This window comes from Dermochelys coriacea, chromosome 1 (genome assembly GCF_009764565.3).
Source record: "Dermochelys coriacea isolate rDerCor1 chromosome 1, rDerCor1.pri.v4, whole genome shotgun sequence".
Lineage (NCBI taxonomy): Eukaryota > Metazoa > Chordata > Testudines > Dermochelyidae > Dermochelys > Dermochelys coriacea.
The window spans coordinates 191,489,176-191,506,167 of NC_050068.2; the positions used below are offsets into that span (position 1 = coordinate 191,489,176).

A 16,992-nucleotide genomic window follows, 5' to 3' on the forward strand; every position below is an offset into this window, starting at 1 on the left:
TCCATTACCCCCACAGTCAAAACACTTTCCAAACCACATGGATTTTAGCTAGTGGTATGAGGAATCTGCTTTCGCCCACCCCGACAATCTCTGCCATTTGGCCAGTCAACATACTGGCCTTTGGGACCACACACTGCTTAATCAGAGAGATCTGAGCCCTTGTATCCCGCTGCCCCAAGTATTCCCTGCCATCAATTTGGACAGCCTTAACATTCTCCATACATGGTCTGCAGAGGCTAACCTCACAGAACCAATATGGTAGGTTTCAATTGCTTGGGGCGTTTCTGTGTTGAGGACAGCAGAACTAACACGAACTTTTGTTTGCCTGCTTCCTCCTAGCACAGGGCACGTATTCCTCAGGTGATCAGTGGAATTACACTGAGAGCACCTTTTGGGCTCTTCTACTTTTACAGGAGATTTGGGATAGGAGTTACCTCAAAACCTTCCCCTACTGGTAAGAGACTGTTTAGGCTCCCAGCCCCTTTCTCTCTTCCCAGGGGCAAAATGGGATCCTCTCTTCCCACCAGTTTTAAACCCCTCTTTCTGGGGCCTACCCTCAATAGACTGTTCGAAGGCATCAGCTAAAAAAGTCATTTCATTTACATCTTTGTCCCATAGACACTGCTTTACATCAGCTTTACATATGCTTAGGAAATGCTCTTGAGCAACAATATACAACATTCCCGCAATACTTGCCACTTCCTTACCCCTCACCCATTTTCCCAACAAATCTTTCATTTTGTTTACGTATTCCCCATTACTCATATCAATATGCCTCTTAAGATTCCTAAATTTAACTCTATATGTTTCAGAGGTAATCTGAAAACTTTGTAAGTGTAAAGATTCTGTTTTGCAATAATCTAAAGCATCTTCAACAGGCAGTCCATTGAATACATTTCAAGCTTTACCAATTAATTTTGCAATCAGGATAGGAACTCTCTTATCATGAAGGATTTCATGTATTACACACAGTCTTTTGAAGGGAGTCAGATATTCAGCAGTATCATTGTCCTTACTATATGCAGGACATAAGTGTTCCCATTTGTGGAGTTTTGGAGTGATGGGAGTCGTTGGGGTCGGGGGGGGGTCTGGTTCTGATTCTCCATCAGGTTCAGTTGGTGTTTTTGCTCTCTCTCTCTTTTTCTTCCATGGCCCTTCTGTGTGCAGCTTCCTCTTCTTTAAGTCTCATTTCTCCTGACACCTTTGAAACTTGCAGTCCTTTGCCTTCCTTCCGCTTCCAGTCTGGCCAGCTCTAGTTTTGTAGCTGCCTCACTGGTGGTCATTTTCCTGCTTTTCTGTTCCTACTTCCCTTTCCCAAAATAAGCAAACAGAAAATAACAAACTGTAACCTCCTCCTGACTGTTTTAAGCCACTTCATTTAAGACTCACTCAAAATCACAAATATCAGTGCTTAAAGTGTGAACTTTACTTGAAGTAACATGCCGTACATACATCCTGCTTGCTGCACCACTGTGACGTTCCCCTTTGGTGTTATCCAGACTGGTGATCTGCTAGGCCACTCCAATCCTTGACTCTGGGAGCCAGCCTTTCCCTGCTCTGCTGTGAGAGCCCCCACTCCTGGGCTGTTCATGCACAGCCTCTGGCATGTAAGCTGCAACGCACAGCCTCTGGCATGCAAGCTGAAACCACAGGCTGGCTGGTTGCTCTTCAGTCAGGATCTCCCCTTTGATCAGCGTTTCAGTCGCTTGGTCGTGGTGGTGTCTGCTGATGTAGATGGAAGAGAGAGAGAGAGCATGGCAAAATGTCTCTCCCTTTTATCATGTCATTTCTTCCCCCTTGGCTTTGCCCCCCCCCCCCACTCAGAGTGAGGTGGGCATTACCTCATCACAGTCCCAAACTCCCCAAAGGAAGGGGGGTGACTCTCTTGAGGGTCTAACAGATTCTTTTGTTGCTGCCTAATCCAGGATCCATTGTTCCTGTATGGCTGGGCTGGGTTTGTCCCATCCATGCCCTGACGAGGTGTGAACTGCCTTTCTGTTCTTGGAGAGTTTTAGCATGGGCTTGCTTTAAGCCATGAGGATACATTTTCAGCCTCATAACTATGTACATGAAATTATAACCTACAACCTTCCTATAACATTACTGTAACAGGTACTATAACCTCACTATAACAACCATGCTCAGTGCATTATGAGCTTTCCGAAGACACCCTATCATGACAACCTTTGCATTGGATACCACACAATCATTTTATAAAGATGAACATGGGGGTGTAGAGTGTTCCCCCAAGGTACAGAGTGTCACAACCATCTTTCCACAAACTCTGCAAAAAGGTGGTTAGCAAAGCTGAAACTAACAGCACACAGGCATATACAGAGAGAACTGAAGGCAACCACTCCCCCCTCAAATTTGTATGGTGTGTTGCTCTCTGCTTTCCCCATTCCCTCTTCCTGGGAAAAGTCTTAAACACCAGAAGGGGAGCACAAAATGCTTATAATGTTATGTAATGGAAGAGAGTTCTGTATATGCTTGTTAACACAAACATAATTGTAAAACTGTATTGTAAAATTGTAAAATGAATTTAATATAGAAGTTCCGTTTGGCTGTATTCCTCTCTTCTGAAGTTGTTTGTGCACTTTCTGTCGATGTGAGTGAAGTGAGTTCATAAAGCATAAACACTAGTATAATTTTAATTTAGCAAGGACAACTAGTTACATTTTGAATGTAAGGTTCATAAAGTCATGTTCATATTAGTGCATATTTAGAAATACTATGAATTTTAGTAAGAAGGGAAAGTACAGTACACTTCTACAGGAGACAAGATATTTGCTTTAATTAATACTCAGCAAGGTAGTATCGCTACATAATCAAAAGAGGCACTGTTTTTAGTCTTTGGTTTGCAGTTATTTCCTCCTCTGCACTGCAAAAGTCAAAATCACGAGCATGTAGAGACTTCCCCGCTCCCTCCCCTTTCATAGATATGCATGGCTACTAATCAACTAGTAGATTACACACGTGCAAGGAAAGGGAAGTGCTTCACAGGAATTTCAGAATGAAAGCTACTTTTTCTTAGTTAGAAATTAGGAGCTGAGAAAGCCCTCATCTCAACAGTTCACTAGAAAACAATGTTTCAAACACTGTTCTTCACTCAGTATATAATCACATTCTTTTTAAACAAATGTTGTTGTTGTTAAAGGGACAACTAGAAATCAGTTGGTTCACAAAAGTGAGTTTGAAAGTGTTTTTTTGGCACCACACTTGCCTCGTGTCTTCCTGCTACTTATTACTAGTTTTAACCACATTTACGCATTTCTTTAAAGTGCATACTTCTCTCTCACGTTGTGTGAAAGACCACACAAATGGGAAATAATTATTGGAGAAATAATGAAATTGAATAGACAAACAACTGTCAAATACTCGAAGCAAGTAAACAGAAAAGATTTTACATGATCTTTTGTGTTACTTTTAAACATATTAAGAAAACAGAGAAGTGTAGTTATTGAAGTTACCTAAATTCCCTTTAACCTCTGAATTGCTATTACTTGTGGCAATGGAAGAGCGAGCTTATCTGGAAAAATCTACTTCTTGTTCCAGCTTCCTTGTTTTAAAAAACTGACATATCCAGTTTAGTAAGTCTGGTGTAATTGGATACAATTCTAGATTTTGAGAGAACGTACAGGAACCACCACATGTAAGCTATTACATTAAACTCTCCTGTAAGTTGTATACAAAACAAATACCCTATAAAGCATCTGGCTTTATATGAAGCTTAAATTAATTAAGTAAATTCTAATGGTAACTCCTTGATCCCTCAGAGAGTCAGTGCAAAAAATGGATGCAATGGCAACCATTTAATTTTGGGAGCAGGGTGTTTTTTATTGCAGAGGTGAGGTAAATGCTACTGGAAAATGAAAAATAAATGACAACACTGGAAACTTAACTATTAATTCAGAACAGGAAAATCATTGTAAGAAGCAGGGCTAGCTTCCCCACATTATCTTAAGTTCTCTCTATTTTTTAGTGAAGGAATCAACTTTAGGACAAAGAGAAAAATTCTCTTCATGCATTCAGTGCTTGACTTCTCCCCTGAAACTGCCAACAAGGCTGCCAGTTTTGTGGGGATTATTGGCCCATTAAGAAATTAGATCAAGAATCCTAACGCACTTTTAAGCGGCCACTTAAAGGCAATGACTTTCCAACACAATTGGGGTCCAACTTCAACTAGTGGCCTCGGGAGAAGCCCCATATGCTCTAATAAGTCCCTGTGGTGTCCAGTTCCTCATTATCGTCACAACCCACATTCCAATACAGCCACATTTTTTGTAAGTGAAGAACACATCAAATAGAAAGAAAAATAAAGTTACTTCATTTCTAAACATGTGTTGTGCAATTCTAAGTCCTGAAGCAACTTTTTCAATTACATGTTAGTATGGAAGATGGGTACCCAAAAGCAGTGGAGTTCTTTAAGTGCATTTCACTCAGCACTTTGGCATGTCATCAACTTAGCAAACCTGACTAAAGAAACAGACATCACCACAAGTCTGAAGTCATTTAAACATTCAAATATGCACAACAACTGCTGTATTGTTTTTCAAACAAACAATCGTTATTCCCCCAATTCTGTACGCACATTGCTCAGAATTTGAGGTTCAATCAAGCTCAGTTCTTTCCCATCGTATAGCTCTCGCAGTTCGTTCGATTCATATTTTATGGACGGCTTTTGCACATGTGTCCCAGGCTCCAGAGCATTTTCTCCAACTATTTTAAGATTCACTAATTTTATTTTCCAGGTATTCTCTCTAACTGGACAGCGGATGAGTCCAAAGATTTGTTCAAAGATGCCCAAGCAAATGTTGCCTCTATGTACTGTGCCAGCTACCGCCACCACTACTAACCCATGTGGAGAAATTACACACTTCAGTCCACCAGCACCCAAGTTGGGGTTCAGTAAGAGATACTCTTCTTTCACCAGTGAGAGTAAACGGAGGCTCACCAATTCTGCACCAACATATTCTTCCATGTTTTTTTCTAATGTGTTGTAACAAAATTTCAGTTTGACATCCTCCCAGAAATGCTGTGGTCCCCACTGTTCTTTGGATTGTCTCCCCAAAGGATGCTGAGAGTTGAGAAGTTCAAAGAACCACTGACAGAATTCTCTTCCTAGTCTGTGCCAATCATTCTCTTCCTGTTGTTTTTGTCTCTGTTCATAGCTCTGTAATCAAAGAAAAAAGATTCGCTTATTTTTCTTAGAAGAATTTAGCAGCTGTTAATACAGAAGCTTGGTACTTACTATACACAAGTCTTTAATACACCTCAAAAAATTTGATGTGCTAAAATTTTATTTTCTATTTTGCATATTCCTGAATTTTTCAGACAGAATGCTTGAGAAGGAATAAAGCAAGTAAGTCAAACCTAAACATCTCTTCTTAAATGATGAAGATTCTGCGCGCTTGTCCATAGTTGGTGCCCAGAAACCTCTTTAATAGTCACTTTAGAAATACTTGAAGTAGTTACTCTTAAGAGAAATGAGAAAAGTACTTAAAATTGGTTTGAGTAATAAGCTCAACAACTCTGGATGAAATCCTAGCTCAATTTAAGTCAATGGCAGTTCTGACACTTACTTCAATGGGGCCAACATTTTTCACACTTTCTAAAGAGTATGATTTAGTCTTGCTGTGTAAAAAGGAGTTGTCTGCACAAGTAAATTCTAGCTAAGATTTACACTTAAAACCTAAGATTATGGCAATACCTTGTCAAACCAAGATAAAAACAGAACCAAATGGCTTACAATACATATCCTCAATAAACAAATATCCCCATTTACTTGGGAGCAATGGTAGCACTTCTCATATTAAAGGTGGCCTCTGTACCATCTCTACCCTCAATGTCTCCCTTTATTGTATTTGTCTTTGACAGATACTAGCAAGTTGCCTTTATGCTTTGGACCTTCAAATGACCAGATGGACACAACCAGTCCTGATCAGTTTCAGCCATTTTTTGTGTGTCCTTGATGCAACATTTGAAGCTGTTGGAGTATCTCAGAACCTACCTGATATTTCAGCCCAAGGCAGTAGAAGATGCTAACAAAAAGAAAATCAGAAACCCAGGAAGAACTGGATAGCTCAGGATTATTGGGATATAAAACTTTTCACCTCTAGATTACCTACTTGAACCGAGATCGGTTTTATTAGTGACAGAAAGTCAATACCACCGGAAAACTGTCTGGTCACCTACGTGAAGGGAGTCTGATTTTCACCATGTTTCTAATAGAAAAGTGTCCAAATCACAGTCTCCAAAGGTATCATAATTGCACCCTTTCATCAGCACTAAGTCTACTGGAAAAAATATTTTAAAATAGTAACCCAAAACAAACATTGGCAGCATGAAAGAATACAAAAAATAGTCTGAAGCGATCAACACAGCTCCTCACACAAACTAATTTTAATTTGTTTAAAAATCTCAAGGCAGCATGGTTCAACAGAGGACAGTATTAAAACTAGATTCTCCGCTAATTCACTGTGTATCTTGGGCAAGTCACTCAACTTCTGTATCCCTGGTTTCCCAATTTTTACAGGTAAGAAATTAAATTTACCTGCCTTTGCAAAGCATTTCTAAGATATACAGTGAAGGAACCTATGTAACTACTAAATATTAGAAACAAATGGACCAAACCAATACTAACCTGAAGGGTTATTTCCTTGAAGCAGCCCGGCGAGGCTGCAGTCTGTCCTGCAAATGCAGCTGAGAACGATGGAGATGAAAGCAGAAACTAAGTTGTTATACGTAGCCAGTAGCAAGGGGAAGATCTCGTTGAGGATAGAATAGGGATAAATTGCAATATATTTAATAAGATGAAACCAAGAATAGCAACTGTTAAGAAAGGTATTGGGGGACAATGAAAACTGGAACTTTAAGTGTTTTATGGCTGTGTGTGTTACCATGTACAGAGGAGGAAGAAATATGAAGACTTAAATATTTGGGAAATAAGTTGTTATATTTTAAGTACAGACTGGCGGGTTACATTTGGCTGATACTGGGATTCAGAAAAGGAAGTTTTCTGTCATCTAGAGGAAAAATACTTTCCCAGATAAAGGGAGAGTGAATTCATGCAAGTCAGGGATCTGTACAGAGGAGGACTAGACAGTTATCCATTTGTCGCCCAGGTAGGCATACCTCTCGAACCAACTTTGTTCTTAGGGACATATCCTTTGCTTTCTCTTACAATACAGGCTGGTTTCTTCACTGAATATTTTATGACAAACTTTGTGACAAAAAGATCCTTAATTTTCCAATAAGTTCTAGCCTACTAATACCAAGCCCCATGTTTTGAACAGGAATTAGATCTATATGATGAACTGCTCATTTTTTTGTCTGCATTTGTTGAGTGAGATATCAACAACACACATCTACATCTTTTGGTCCTTGCCAATTAACAGCATTCCTTAAAAGCAGGTCAAGTCAGAAACAAGTTGAACAAAGCTTCTGCTAAAGTCGTGATCATTATCTTCTGAAATCAAGTTCGGATAATAACTTCTGTGTTTGAATTTCATATTTTAGATTAAACATATACTCCAGATTTATGATGCCATGACTTCTCACCCCCACTCCTGCTGCAAGGGGTAAGTGGAAGGAGAAGCCTGACCATAAAGCACAGCTAAATTTCCCATTCTTTCTGCATTTCTCTGAATGAGTATTTAACTCACATTACTTTTACTGTATCTAATTTCCAGTCATGTATCCTTCACTGTCTTAAATATTGCAAGTTGTTTTCACTCTTGCTGCTTTATAGAAAGCTTCCAAAACAGAGTCAAAATAACACAAGCCTTACAATACGGTACATTATTGAGACAACAGAAGAACTAGGGTCCTTAGCAAGTCCCATCTTCTGGGTCTGTCTTTTAGATTGTAAATTCTGTGGGGGCAGTGAGTGTTGTGCACAACAGGAAGCATATTTTTGCCACTTAAACAGTAGCATACGTGCATGACAAATTACTTTCCCCAAGGGAACAAGTGAGCAAAATTGCACATCAGTAGCTACAGAGCTCTTTGATACTCAGGTTGATGACCATTATGTCTCTGAGTCACATAACTGCTTAATAGTAATCATGGCCACCTCAAGTTAGAAACGTTAGATCCAAGAAGAACGATAAACTAGAAAAACCAAACAAAAGTATTTTGCAAAATAAAATGAGGAGGAAGTTCAGATCACACACAAACTTGTTGATAATGAGGCATATCTAGTCACATCATATTAAGCAGAGGTTAGAAAGAAGTTTCAGAAGAGAGACAATTTTTCAACATCCATCGTGCATTTCACTCTCCACTTTCCATAGATACCAGAAACGGAAAGGAAGATTGCTGTTGGCTTGCAAAAAGTTATTGGAGCATCTAACCAAATGATTTGTCATGTGAGCTGTCACTTAAAAACTAAGGGCAGCAGTGCTGTTTTGGTGCTATTGTTGCTTGGCAAAGCTGGAGAAGAACAGCTTAAAAAAAAAAAAAAAAAAGAGAGGCACAGTTTATTTTCCCAACAATTGAGACTAAACTTTCAGAACACTCCTCAGAACATTTGCGACCTTGAAGTTTATGGCGCTTCCCACATCCATTAACTTTGTGGGAGTCAAATGTTCATCTTTAGACTTATCCAGACTCTGATGTACTATTTCGTCTTAATTTGTAACCTGATTCCACTCATTGCAATTCAAAGTCAAGTGTTGTGAGGAAGACAAAACACGGTAATTATGTACTCAGATACCAATGAACAAAAGGCATTTTATCTATCAAGATAGTTACAGAATTTCCAGATATGAGATTCCGATGTGCAAATATGAGAGGATATTTTTTTTTTTTTATTAAGTGAAGCTTTTAAACCAAGAAAAATTTCAGTTCCACTACAAACACAAGAAAACACAACCATCCTGGTGCAAGTGCTGGAGGAACCAACTAGGGGCAGAGCCCTTCTTGACCTGCTGCTCACAAACAGGGAAGAATTAGTAGGGGAAGCAAAAGTGGATGGGAACCTGGGAGACGGTGACCATGAGATGGTCGAGTTCAGGATCCTAACACAAGGAAGAAAGGAGAGCAGCAGAATACAGACCCTGGACTTCAGAAAAGCAGATTTTGACTACCTCAGGGAACTGATGGGCAGGATCCCCTGGGAGAAAGGAGTCCAGGAGAGCTGGCTGTACTTTAAAGAATCCTTAGTGAGGTTACAGGAACAAACCATCCCGATGTGTAGAAAGAATAGTAAATATGGCAGGTGATCAGCTTGGCTTAACAGTGAAATCCTTGCTGATCTTAAACACAAAAAAGTAGCTTACAAGAAGTGGAAGATTGGACAAATGACCAAGGAGGAGTATAAAAATATTGCTCAGGCATGCAGGAGCGAAATCAGGAAGACCAAATCACACTTGGAGTTGCAGCTAGCAAGAGATGTTAAGAGTAACAAGAAGGGTTTCTTCAAGTATGTTAGCAACAAGAATAAAGTCAAGGAAAGTGTGGGCACCTTACTGAATGAGGGAGGCAACCTAGTGACAGAGGATGTAGGAAAAGCTAATGTATTCAATGCTTTTTTTGCCTCCGTCTTCATGAACAAGGTCAGCTGCCAGACTACTGCACTGGGCAGCACAGCATGGGGAGGAGGCGACCAGCCCTCTGTGGAGAAAGAAGTGGTTCGGAACTATTTAGAAAAGCTGGACGAGCACAAGTCCATGGGGCTGGATGTGCTGCATCTGAGTGCTAAAGGAGCTGGTGAATGTGATTGCAGAACCATTGGCCATTATCTTTGAAAACTCATGGCGATCGGGGGAGGTCCCGGACAACTGGAAAAAGGCTAATGTAGTGCCCATCTTTTAAAAAGGGAAGGAGGAGGATCCGGGGAATTACAGGTCAGTCAGCCTCACCTCAGTCCCTGGAAAAATCATGGAGCATGTCCTCAAGGAATCAATTCTGAAGCACTTAGAGGACAGGAAAGTGATTAGGAACAGTCAGCAAGGATTCACCAAGGGCAAGTCATGCCTGACTAAAATAGTTGCCTTCTATGACAAGATAACCGGTTCTGTGGATGAGAGGAAAGCAGTGGACGTGTTATTCCTGGACTTCAGCAAAGCTTTTGATACGATCTCCTCTTGCCAGCAAGTTAAAGACGTATGGGCTGGATGAATGGACTACAAGGTAGATAGAAAGCTGGTTAGATCGTCGGGCTCAACGGGTAGTGATCAATGGCTCCATGTCTAGTTGGCAGCCGGTATCAAGCGGAGTGCCCCAAGGGTCGGTCCTGGGGCCGGTTTTGTTCAATATCTTCATTAATGATCTGGAGGATGGCGTGGACTGCACCTTCAGCAAATTTGCAGACGACACTAACCTGGGAGGAGTGGTAGATACGCTGGAGGGTAGAGATAGGATACAGAGGGACCAAGACAAATTAGAGGACTGGGCCAAAAGAAATCTGATGAGGTTCAACAAGTCCAGAGTCCTGCACTTAGAACAGAAGAACCCCATGCACCGCAACAGACTAGGGACCGAATGGCTAGGCAACAGTTCTACAGAAAAGGATCTAGGGATTACAATGGACGAGAAGCTGGATACGAGTCAACAGCGTGCACTTGTTGCCAAGAAGGCTAACAGCATTTTGGGCTGTATAAGTAAAGGCATTGCCAGCAGACCGAGGGACGTGATCGTTCCCCTCTATTCGACATTGGTGAGGCTTCATCTGGAGAACTGTGTCCAGTTTTGGGCCCCACACTACAAGAAGGATGTGGAAAAGCGTCCAGCAGAGGGCAACAAAAATGATTAGGGGACTAGAATACATGACTTACGAAGAGAGGCTGAGGGAACTGGGATTGTTTAGTCTGCAGAAGAGAAGAACGAGGGGGGATTTCAACTACCTGAAAAGGGGTTCTGAAGAGGATGGATCTAGACTGTTCTCAGTGGTAGCAGATGACAGAACAAGGAGTAATGGTCTCAAATTGCAATGGGGGAGGTTTAGGTTGGATTTAGGAAAAACTTTTTCACTAGGAGGGTGGTGAAGCCCTGGAATGAGTTACCTAGGGACATGGTGTAATCTCCTTCGAGGTTTTTAAGGTCAGGCTTGACAAAGCCCTGCCTGGGATGATTTAGTTGGGGATTGGTCCTGCTTTGAGCAGGGGGTTGGACTAGATGACCTCCTGAGGTCCCTTCCAACCCCGATATTCTATGATTCTATTATCTCAGTTTGGCTGAGAAAAAAATGTCAATGAACTTACAAGCAATAGTTGTTCCATATAGGCAATATTCTTAGGTCTTTCAGAACGTAAAGCTCACCTGTTTATTTGGATTAATATCCTCTGTCTCTGCAACACGATCTGTCAGCTGCCCACTCCAGTATTGCTTTGCATGATGAATGAGCTGGTGTTTTTCAGAACAAGGTGGAACCACAACTCCTTCTTTTGCCAGGTATTTAAAAATTATTTCTCGATAGACTTTTCTTCGTTTCAAGAGTTCTTCTACACTTTGACTGTAAACTAAAATTGCATGAATGGCTTCTGGAAATAAAGAAAGTTAAATCAGCAACTGCTTCTCTCATTAGAAAAACAATGTGTTGATTTTCCGACTAAAGTAAAAATTTCAACTTGAACATTTTTCTCAGTGATGACCATTATCAAACTCATGCAAATATAATTGAAAGGCATTCAGCAAGCCATATGCATCTGTTGCCTCAATGGCCTAACAGAAACTGATCCTTGAATCAGACCTAACTGGCTGAAACTAGAGCTGAAGAGTTTGTTTGGGGGCCGAATTGAAGATCCCCAAAAAATCAGTTGAGTTCAAACCTAAACTAATTTGTTTTTAAAAAACTTTCCTCACCAAAAAGAAAACCTAAAATATATATATTCATTTTGGATTAAACAACACATTTTTGTACTCAAAAGGATTTCCCCTCCCCACCCAGTTTTTGGGTGTTTACCATCATTTTGGGTGTTTTTAGTAAGTAAAGCTAAGTTCCTAAACAAAACATTTTAAAACAAAAAGTCAAAAAATTGACTATACAGTTTTATAGTCAATACAGTTTGATTTTTTCAAACAAATTCTCTTTTTTCCAGCCAGAACTATTCACCAAATTCCTCCCTAACAGTTTTGGTGCCCTGAAATTGCATTTTTGGGCAAACTGACTATTTCCTGGAAAAATAATTCACTTGGGTCTAGATGAAATTCAAACCATGCAAAACAGAGATAAACGCTTATAGGCTGTGGAAGCAACTTGGCTGTAACAACTCCACTGGCTCAAACTCTCTGCTTGTATACATTAATCATATATGTAAGCAGAGGGTCTTGCTGGAGCCCCCAGTTCTTTCTGGATGTCCAGTGACTGCCAAGGGACTTTATTTGAGCTTGTCAAAAAGGATAACCCTTTTAGGATGTTTAACTTGCCACTCACAGAATGTGCTCCAAATGGGGCTACACTTTCAAGTGATCTGGAAACTCCAGCTGCTGCAGGACACAGCAGCCAAATTATTTCAGGCAAAGGGAGTCCTGCACATGTTCCCTGAGATGCATTAGCTAACAACTTACTTTGGGTTAACATTTAAGATGGCTTTGACCTAAATTATTGAGCTCTTGATACCACAAACTTCCTCCCCCCAAATGATACTGCAACAGTTGTGATCACTTGAATCGAATCTAAAGTCACTTCCACCATTGGTTTGACTAAACCTGGATCTGATGTCTTTCAGAACACGCTGCAAGGCTCCTTTGTGTTCCCAGGAAAGGAATAGTATAGATACAGGGTTGAAAGAGAGGAAAATTTAACAGAATAAATGGCCTTTTATGGTCTTTCTTAACAGTTGAGTTTTTAATCAATGTATAATTATTTTACTAGCCTGGATAGATACTTTTTTCTGTGAGGTTACAGTCAGAAAAGTACATCTTCAAGAAGGAAATCCTAATGTTCTAATAAGAAAAGGAGTAGTTGTGGCACCTTAGAGACTAACAAATTTATTAGAGCATAAGCTTTCGTGAGCTACAGCTCACTTCGTCGGATGCATTTGGTGGAAAAAACAGAGGGGAGATTGATATACACACACAGAGAACATGAAACAATGGGTTTTATCATACACACTGTAAGGAGAGTGATCACTTAAGATAAGCCATCACCAGCAGCGGGGGGGGGGGGGGGGGTGGAAGGAGGAAAACCTTTCATGGTGACAAGCAAGGTAGGCTATTTCCAGCAGTTAACAAGAATATCTGATAGGTTTCAGAGTAGCAGCCGTGTTAGTCTGTATTCGCAAAAAGAAAACGAGTACTTGTGGCACCTTAGAGACTAACAAATTTATTAGAGCATAAGCTTTCGTGAGCTACAGCTCACTTCATCGGATGCATTTGGTGGAAAAAACAGAGTTTTTTCCACCAAATGCATCCGATGAAGTGAGCTGTAGCTCACGAAAGCTTATGCTCTAATAAATTTGTTAGTCTCTAAGGTGCCACAAGTACTAAGAATATCTGAGGAACAGTGGGGGGTGGGGTGGGGTGGAGAAATAACATGGGGAAATAGTTTTACTTTGTGTAATGACTCATCCATTCCCAGTCTCTATTCAAGCCTAAGTTAATTGTATCCAGTTTGCAAATTAATTCCAATTCAGCAGTCTCTCGTTGGAGTCTGTTTTTGAAGTTTTTTTGTTGAAGGATAGCCACTCTTAGGTCTGTAATCGAGTGACCAGAGAGACTGAAGTGTTCTCCGACTGGTTTTTGAATGTTATAATTCTTGACGTCTGATTTGTGTCCATTTATTCTTTTACATAGAGACTGTCCAGTTTGACCAATGTACATGGCAGAGGGGCATTGCTGGCACATGATGGCATATATCACATTGGTAGATGCGCAGGTGAACGAGCCTCTGATAGTCTAATGTCTGCTTGCCCTCAACGACTTCCCTATTTACATTTTATCAATTTATAATACATTTACCAGCCAGTTCTGTAAACTCAAATTGGGATTTAAAAAGCTGTGTTCTTTCTACCTCACATGTCAACAATGCAGATTTCTAGAATCAGAACATAGATGGTGATTCTGCCAGCAATAAACAGGACACAGAGTTCAGTGAGATTCGCCTTCCATAAGCCATTACAGGTGTGAAGGCTGATGAAAGTATAAATGTTTATAATGTACAATAAGCAAATATTTAAGATCCAGGGGGACGCACTGTGCGATGTAGGAAGGTGCCATTTTTAATATATAATTTTTCTGACAGAAAGCACATTACTATTGGAAACCCTTATTTTTCATGGTTTTATTGCTCAGTTAGGAAATATTACAAGCTGAAACTTGGCCTTTAAAGAAGTCAAAGTAGCCAATTCTAATTTTAGCTGATGTTACACATCAAGCACTTTAGTATTTGATTCAGAACACCTTATATTTAGGAAAAGACTGTTTAGTTAAAGCTAACTTTATTTATCCTTATTGTATTCTACAAGTACTACAAAAATCCTTAAGTTAAAGCAAAGCAAAACAGTCAAATAAAAATGAGTCCTCAAAGAGGGATGGAAGATGTACAAATGAGAGATACTTTGCCCTATGGGCTAGTAACTTATTTATCACCTGACTGTGCATGTTTCTTTCAACAACTCAGAGTAGAAGTTATTCATGCCAGCAGCAGCTGCATTAACTGGTGTTTCAGTGCACCCTACCCCTCCTCCCCTCTGCTCCTTTTTTTTTTTTTTTTTTTTTTAAAAAGGACATAGAACTTACATGACACACACACTACTTCATAAAGTATGAAAAGGCATTTCATTGTTAAACACAGAGAACAGTAAGCGTTGACTATTTTGGTACTTTGTTCAGAAGTCTGAATGCCTCTCAGAAGAGTTTTCAGAGTAGCAGCCGTGTTAGTCTGTATTCGCAAAAAGGAGTACTTGTGGCACCTTAGAGACTAACAAATTTTGGAGAGGAAGATGATTTAAAAACTATTTCTCCCCCCCACCCCACTGTTTCTCGTTCTTGTTAACTGTTCTTGTTAACTGCTGGAAATGGCCCACCTTGATTGTCACCACAAAAGGTTTTCCTCCTTTCCCGCCCCTGCTGCTGGTAAGAGCTGATCTTAAGTGATCACTCTCCTTACAGTGTGTATGATAAACCCATTGTTTCATGTTCTCTGTGTGTGTATATCAATCTCCCCTCTGTTTTTTCCACCAAATGTATCTGATAAAGTGAGCTGTAGCTCACGAGAGCTTATGCTCAAATAATTTTGTTAGTCTCTAAGGTGCCACAAGTCCTCCTTTTCTCCTGCTTGTGTAGAGCCTAGCATAATGGAATACTGATGCTCCTTGGATACCACCACAATACGCTACTAAAAAACAGACTCAACCCACAGAAAGATCCATGGAGGAAAGAGGCTCTAAACAGGGATACAATCAAATCAAGTCTCGAGGGCTCACACATGGTGTAATTTTTGGGCTACAAAACCGCTATGGCATTTACCTAATCAAGGAATTATGAATTATTAATTTTCTTTGAAAGTAGCAACGACTCCTGGGGCACCTTACAGACTGACAGACGTATTGGAGCACAAGCTTCCGTGGGCCACGAAGTGGGTATTAGTCTACAAGGTGCCACAGGACTCTAGGCCGCTTTTACAGATCCAGACTAACACGGCTAGCCTTCCCCACCCATTTTCTTAAAAAAAAAAATACCAGAAATCTACTTATCAAATGAAAAAGAAAATCTAGAAAGTCCGTTCCCCCCCCCGCCCCCGGTGTTTCCTATTTCAACACCGCATCATGCCCGAGACGCCCAGGCACCCGAGCGACGCGACTACTTAAGAGAGCGGCATGAAGTCAACGGCTGGGTAACCAGGCCGCGGTGAGAGATCACAAGGGCTTTCAGCCTCGCCCCTGCCCCCACCCCCGGTGAGGGAAGCGAGGCAGCGGCCTGGCCAAAGCCCAAGAGGCTTTGGGGGCTAGTCTCGCCGAACAAGGCCGGGGGGGGCAGGAGCGCCTGGGGACTCGGCCTGCGGCAGCGCCCAGGAGCCCGGGCCGCCGACCAGGCCCCGCTGCCCGACACGCGAGAGCTGAGCGGCGGCAGGAGCCCGGGGCAGGCCCCCAGGCCTTGAAGCCCAAACCCCGGGGAGCCGCTTCAGTGGGCGGGGCGGGGCGTTGGCGGCTCCGGGGCAGGGGGCGGCCACTGACCCACCCAACCCGGCAGCGCGAGGCGCCCCGCGACCCCCACGCCCAGGGCAAGGCGGGGCCCGCCTGGACAAAAGGGGCGGGGCTAGCGCTAGGGCCCGCCCCTCCCCGCGGGGCCCCCCCCTCAGCACCGCCCCGCCCCGCCCCGCCCCGCCCACCTTGTCGGCTCTGCGGCAGCACCAGGCGGTTGGTGATCGTGTCCGTCAGCGACGTCAGCTCATCCGTCTCCAGAAGCTCCAGCAGCGCCCGGCACCCGGCCCGCTCCCGCTCGCTCAGCCCCATCGTCCGCCCAGCGGCAGCCGGCGCCGGGCCGTAGGCAGCCCCCGCGCTCCGGGGCTCGCGCAACCCTGACGACCAGCCGGCGGAAGGAACGAAGCTTCCGCTTCCTGCCTCAACAGCCCCTCATGGACCGCCGAGGAGCAACAGCTAACGGGGCCCGGCTGGAAACAGGCACCTCCCGGCACTGTGGTTCCGCCCCTTTCCTAAGCCCCGCCCCGGCGGCCACTAGCTGCCGGCTGGGGGAAGGAGCTGGCGGGGGCGGGGTGTTGGTGCTTTCCTAGGGGAGGGGAGACGATGCAAACACCCCAACCCTGACCCCACACCAGGGCAGCTTCTGCCGCAGGCTCAGCGTGATACACCCCCATGGCGCCTGCCACCCCTAGGGGCATGAGCCTCAGCCGCTCTCTCTGCCCAGAGAGTAGAGGTTTGAGGACAAAGGGCAGGTCGACGCTGCAGCGCCAGCCCGATGCTGTGCAGGAGGGGGGGGGGGGGGGGAAGAAGCCACGCCTTTGGCTGATGTAGTTATCCCGACCTAACACCCCCCTAGAGACAGTCCTGGCCGCGGACGAGCTTCTCCCAGCAGTATAGCTACCGCCTC

The 16,992-nt window shown here is 42.7% G+C and overlaps 1 protein-coding gene across 1 annotated transcript; it reads right to left on the reverse strand.

Moving 5' to 3' along the window:
- Positions 1 to 2,772: 2,772 nt before the first annotated feature.
- On the reverse strand, positions 2,773 to 16,512 carry C1H3orf38 (chromosome 1 C3orf38 homolog). Its single transcript, XM_038376264.2, has 3 exons — positions 16,274 to 16,512; positions 11,263 to 11,483; positions 2,773 to 5,173 (listed from the first exon to the last, which is right to left on the reverse strand). Exons 1-3 carry the CDS (start codon positions 16,395 to 16,397, stop codon positions 4,568 to 4,570), a joined length of 951 nt encoding a protein of 316 aa, XP_038232192.1. The 5' UTR covers positions 16,398 to 16,512; the 3' UTR covers positions 2,773 to 4,567.
- Between the last annotated feature and the right edge of the window lie 480 nt (positions 16,513 to 16,992).

Bases quoted from the DNA above. Each gene is read 5' to 3' on its own strand.
- C1H3orf38 (XM_038376264.2), bottom strand. From the start codon at position 16,397: ATGGGGCTGAGCGAGCGGGAGCGGGCCGGGTGCCGGGCGCTGCTGGAG. The intron at 11,484-16,273 runs GTGGGCGGGGCG...CTTTATTTCCAG, and splicing joins GCTGCCGCAGAGCCGACAAG to AAGCCATTCATGCAATTTTA. The intron at 5,174-11,262 runs GTGAGCTTTACG...CTTTGATTACAG, and splicing joins ATATTAATCCAAATAAACAG to AGCTATGAACAGAGACAAAA.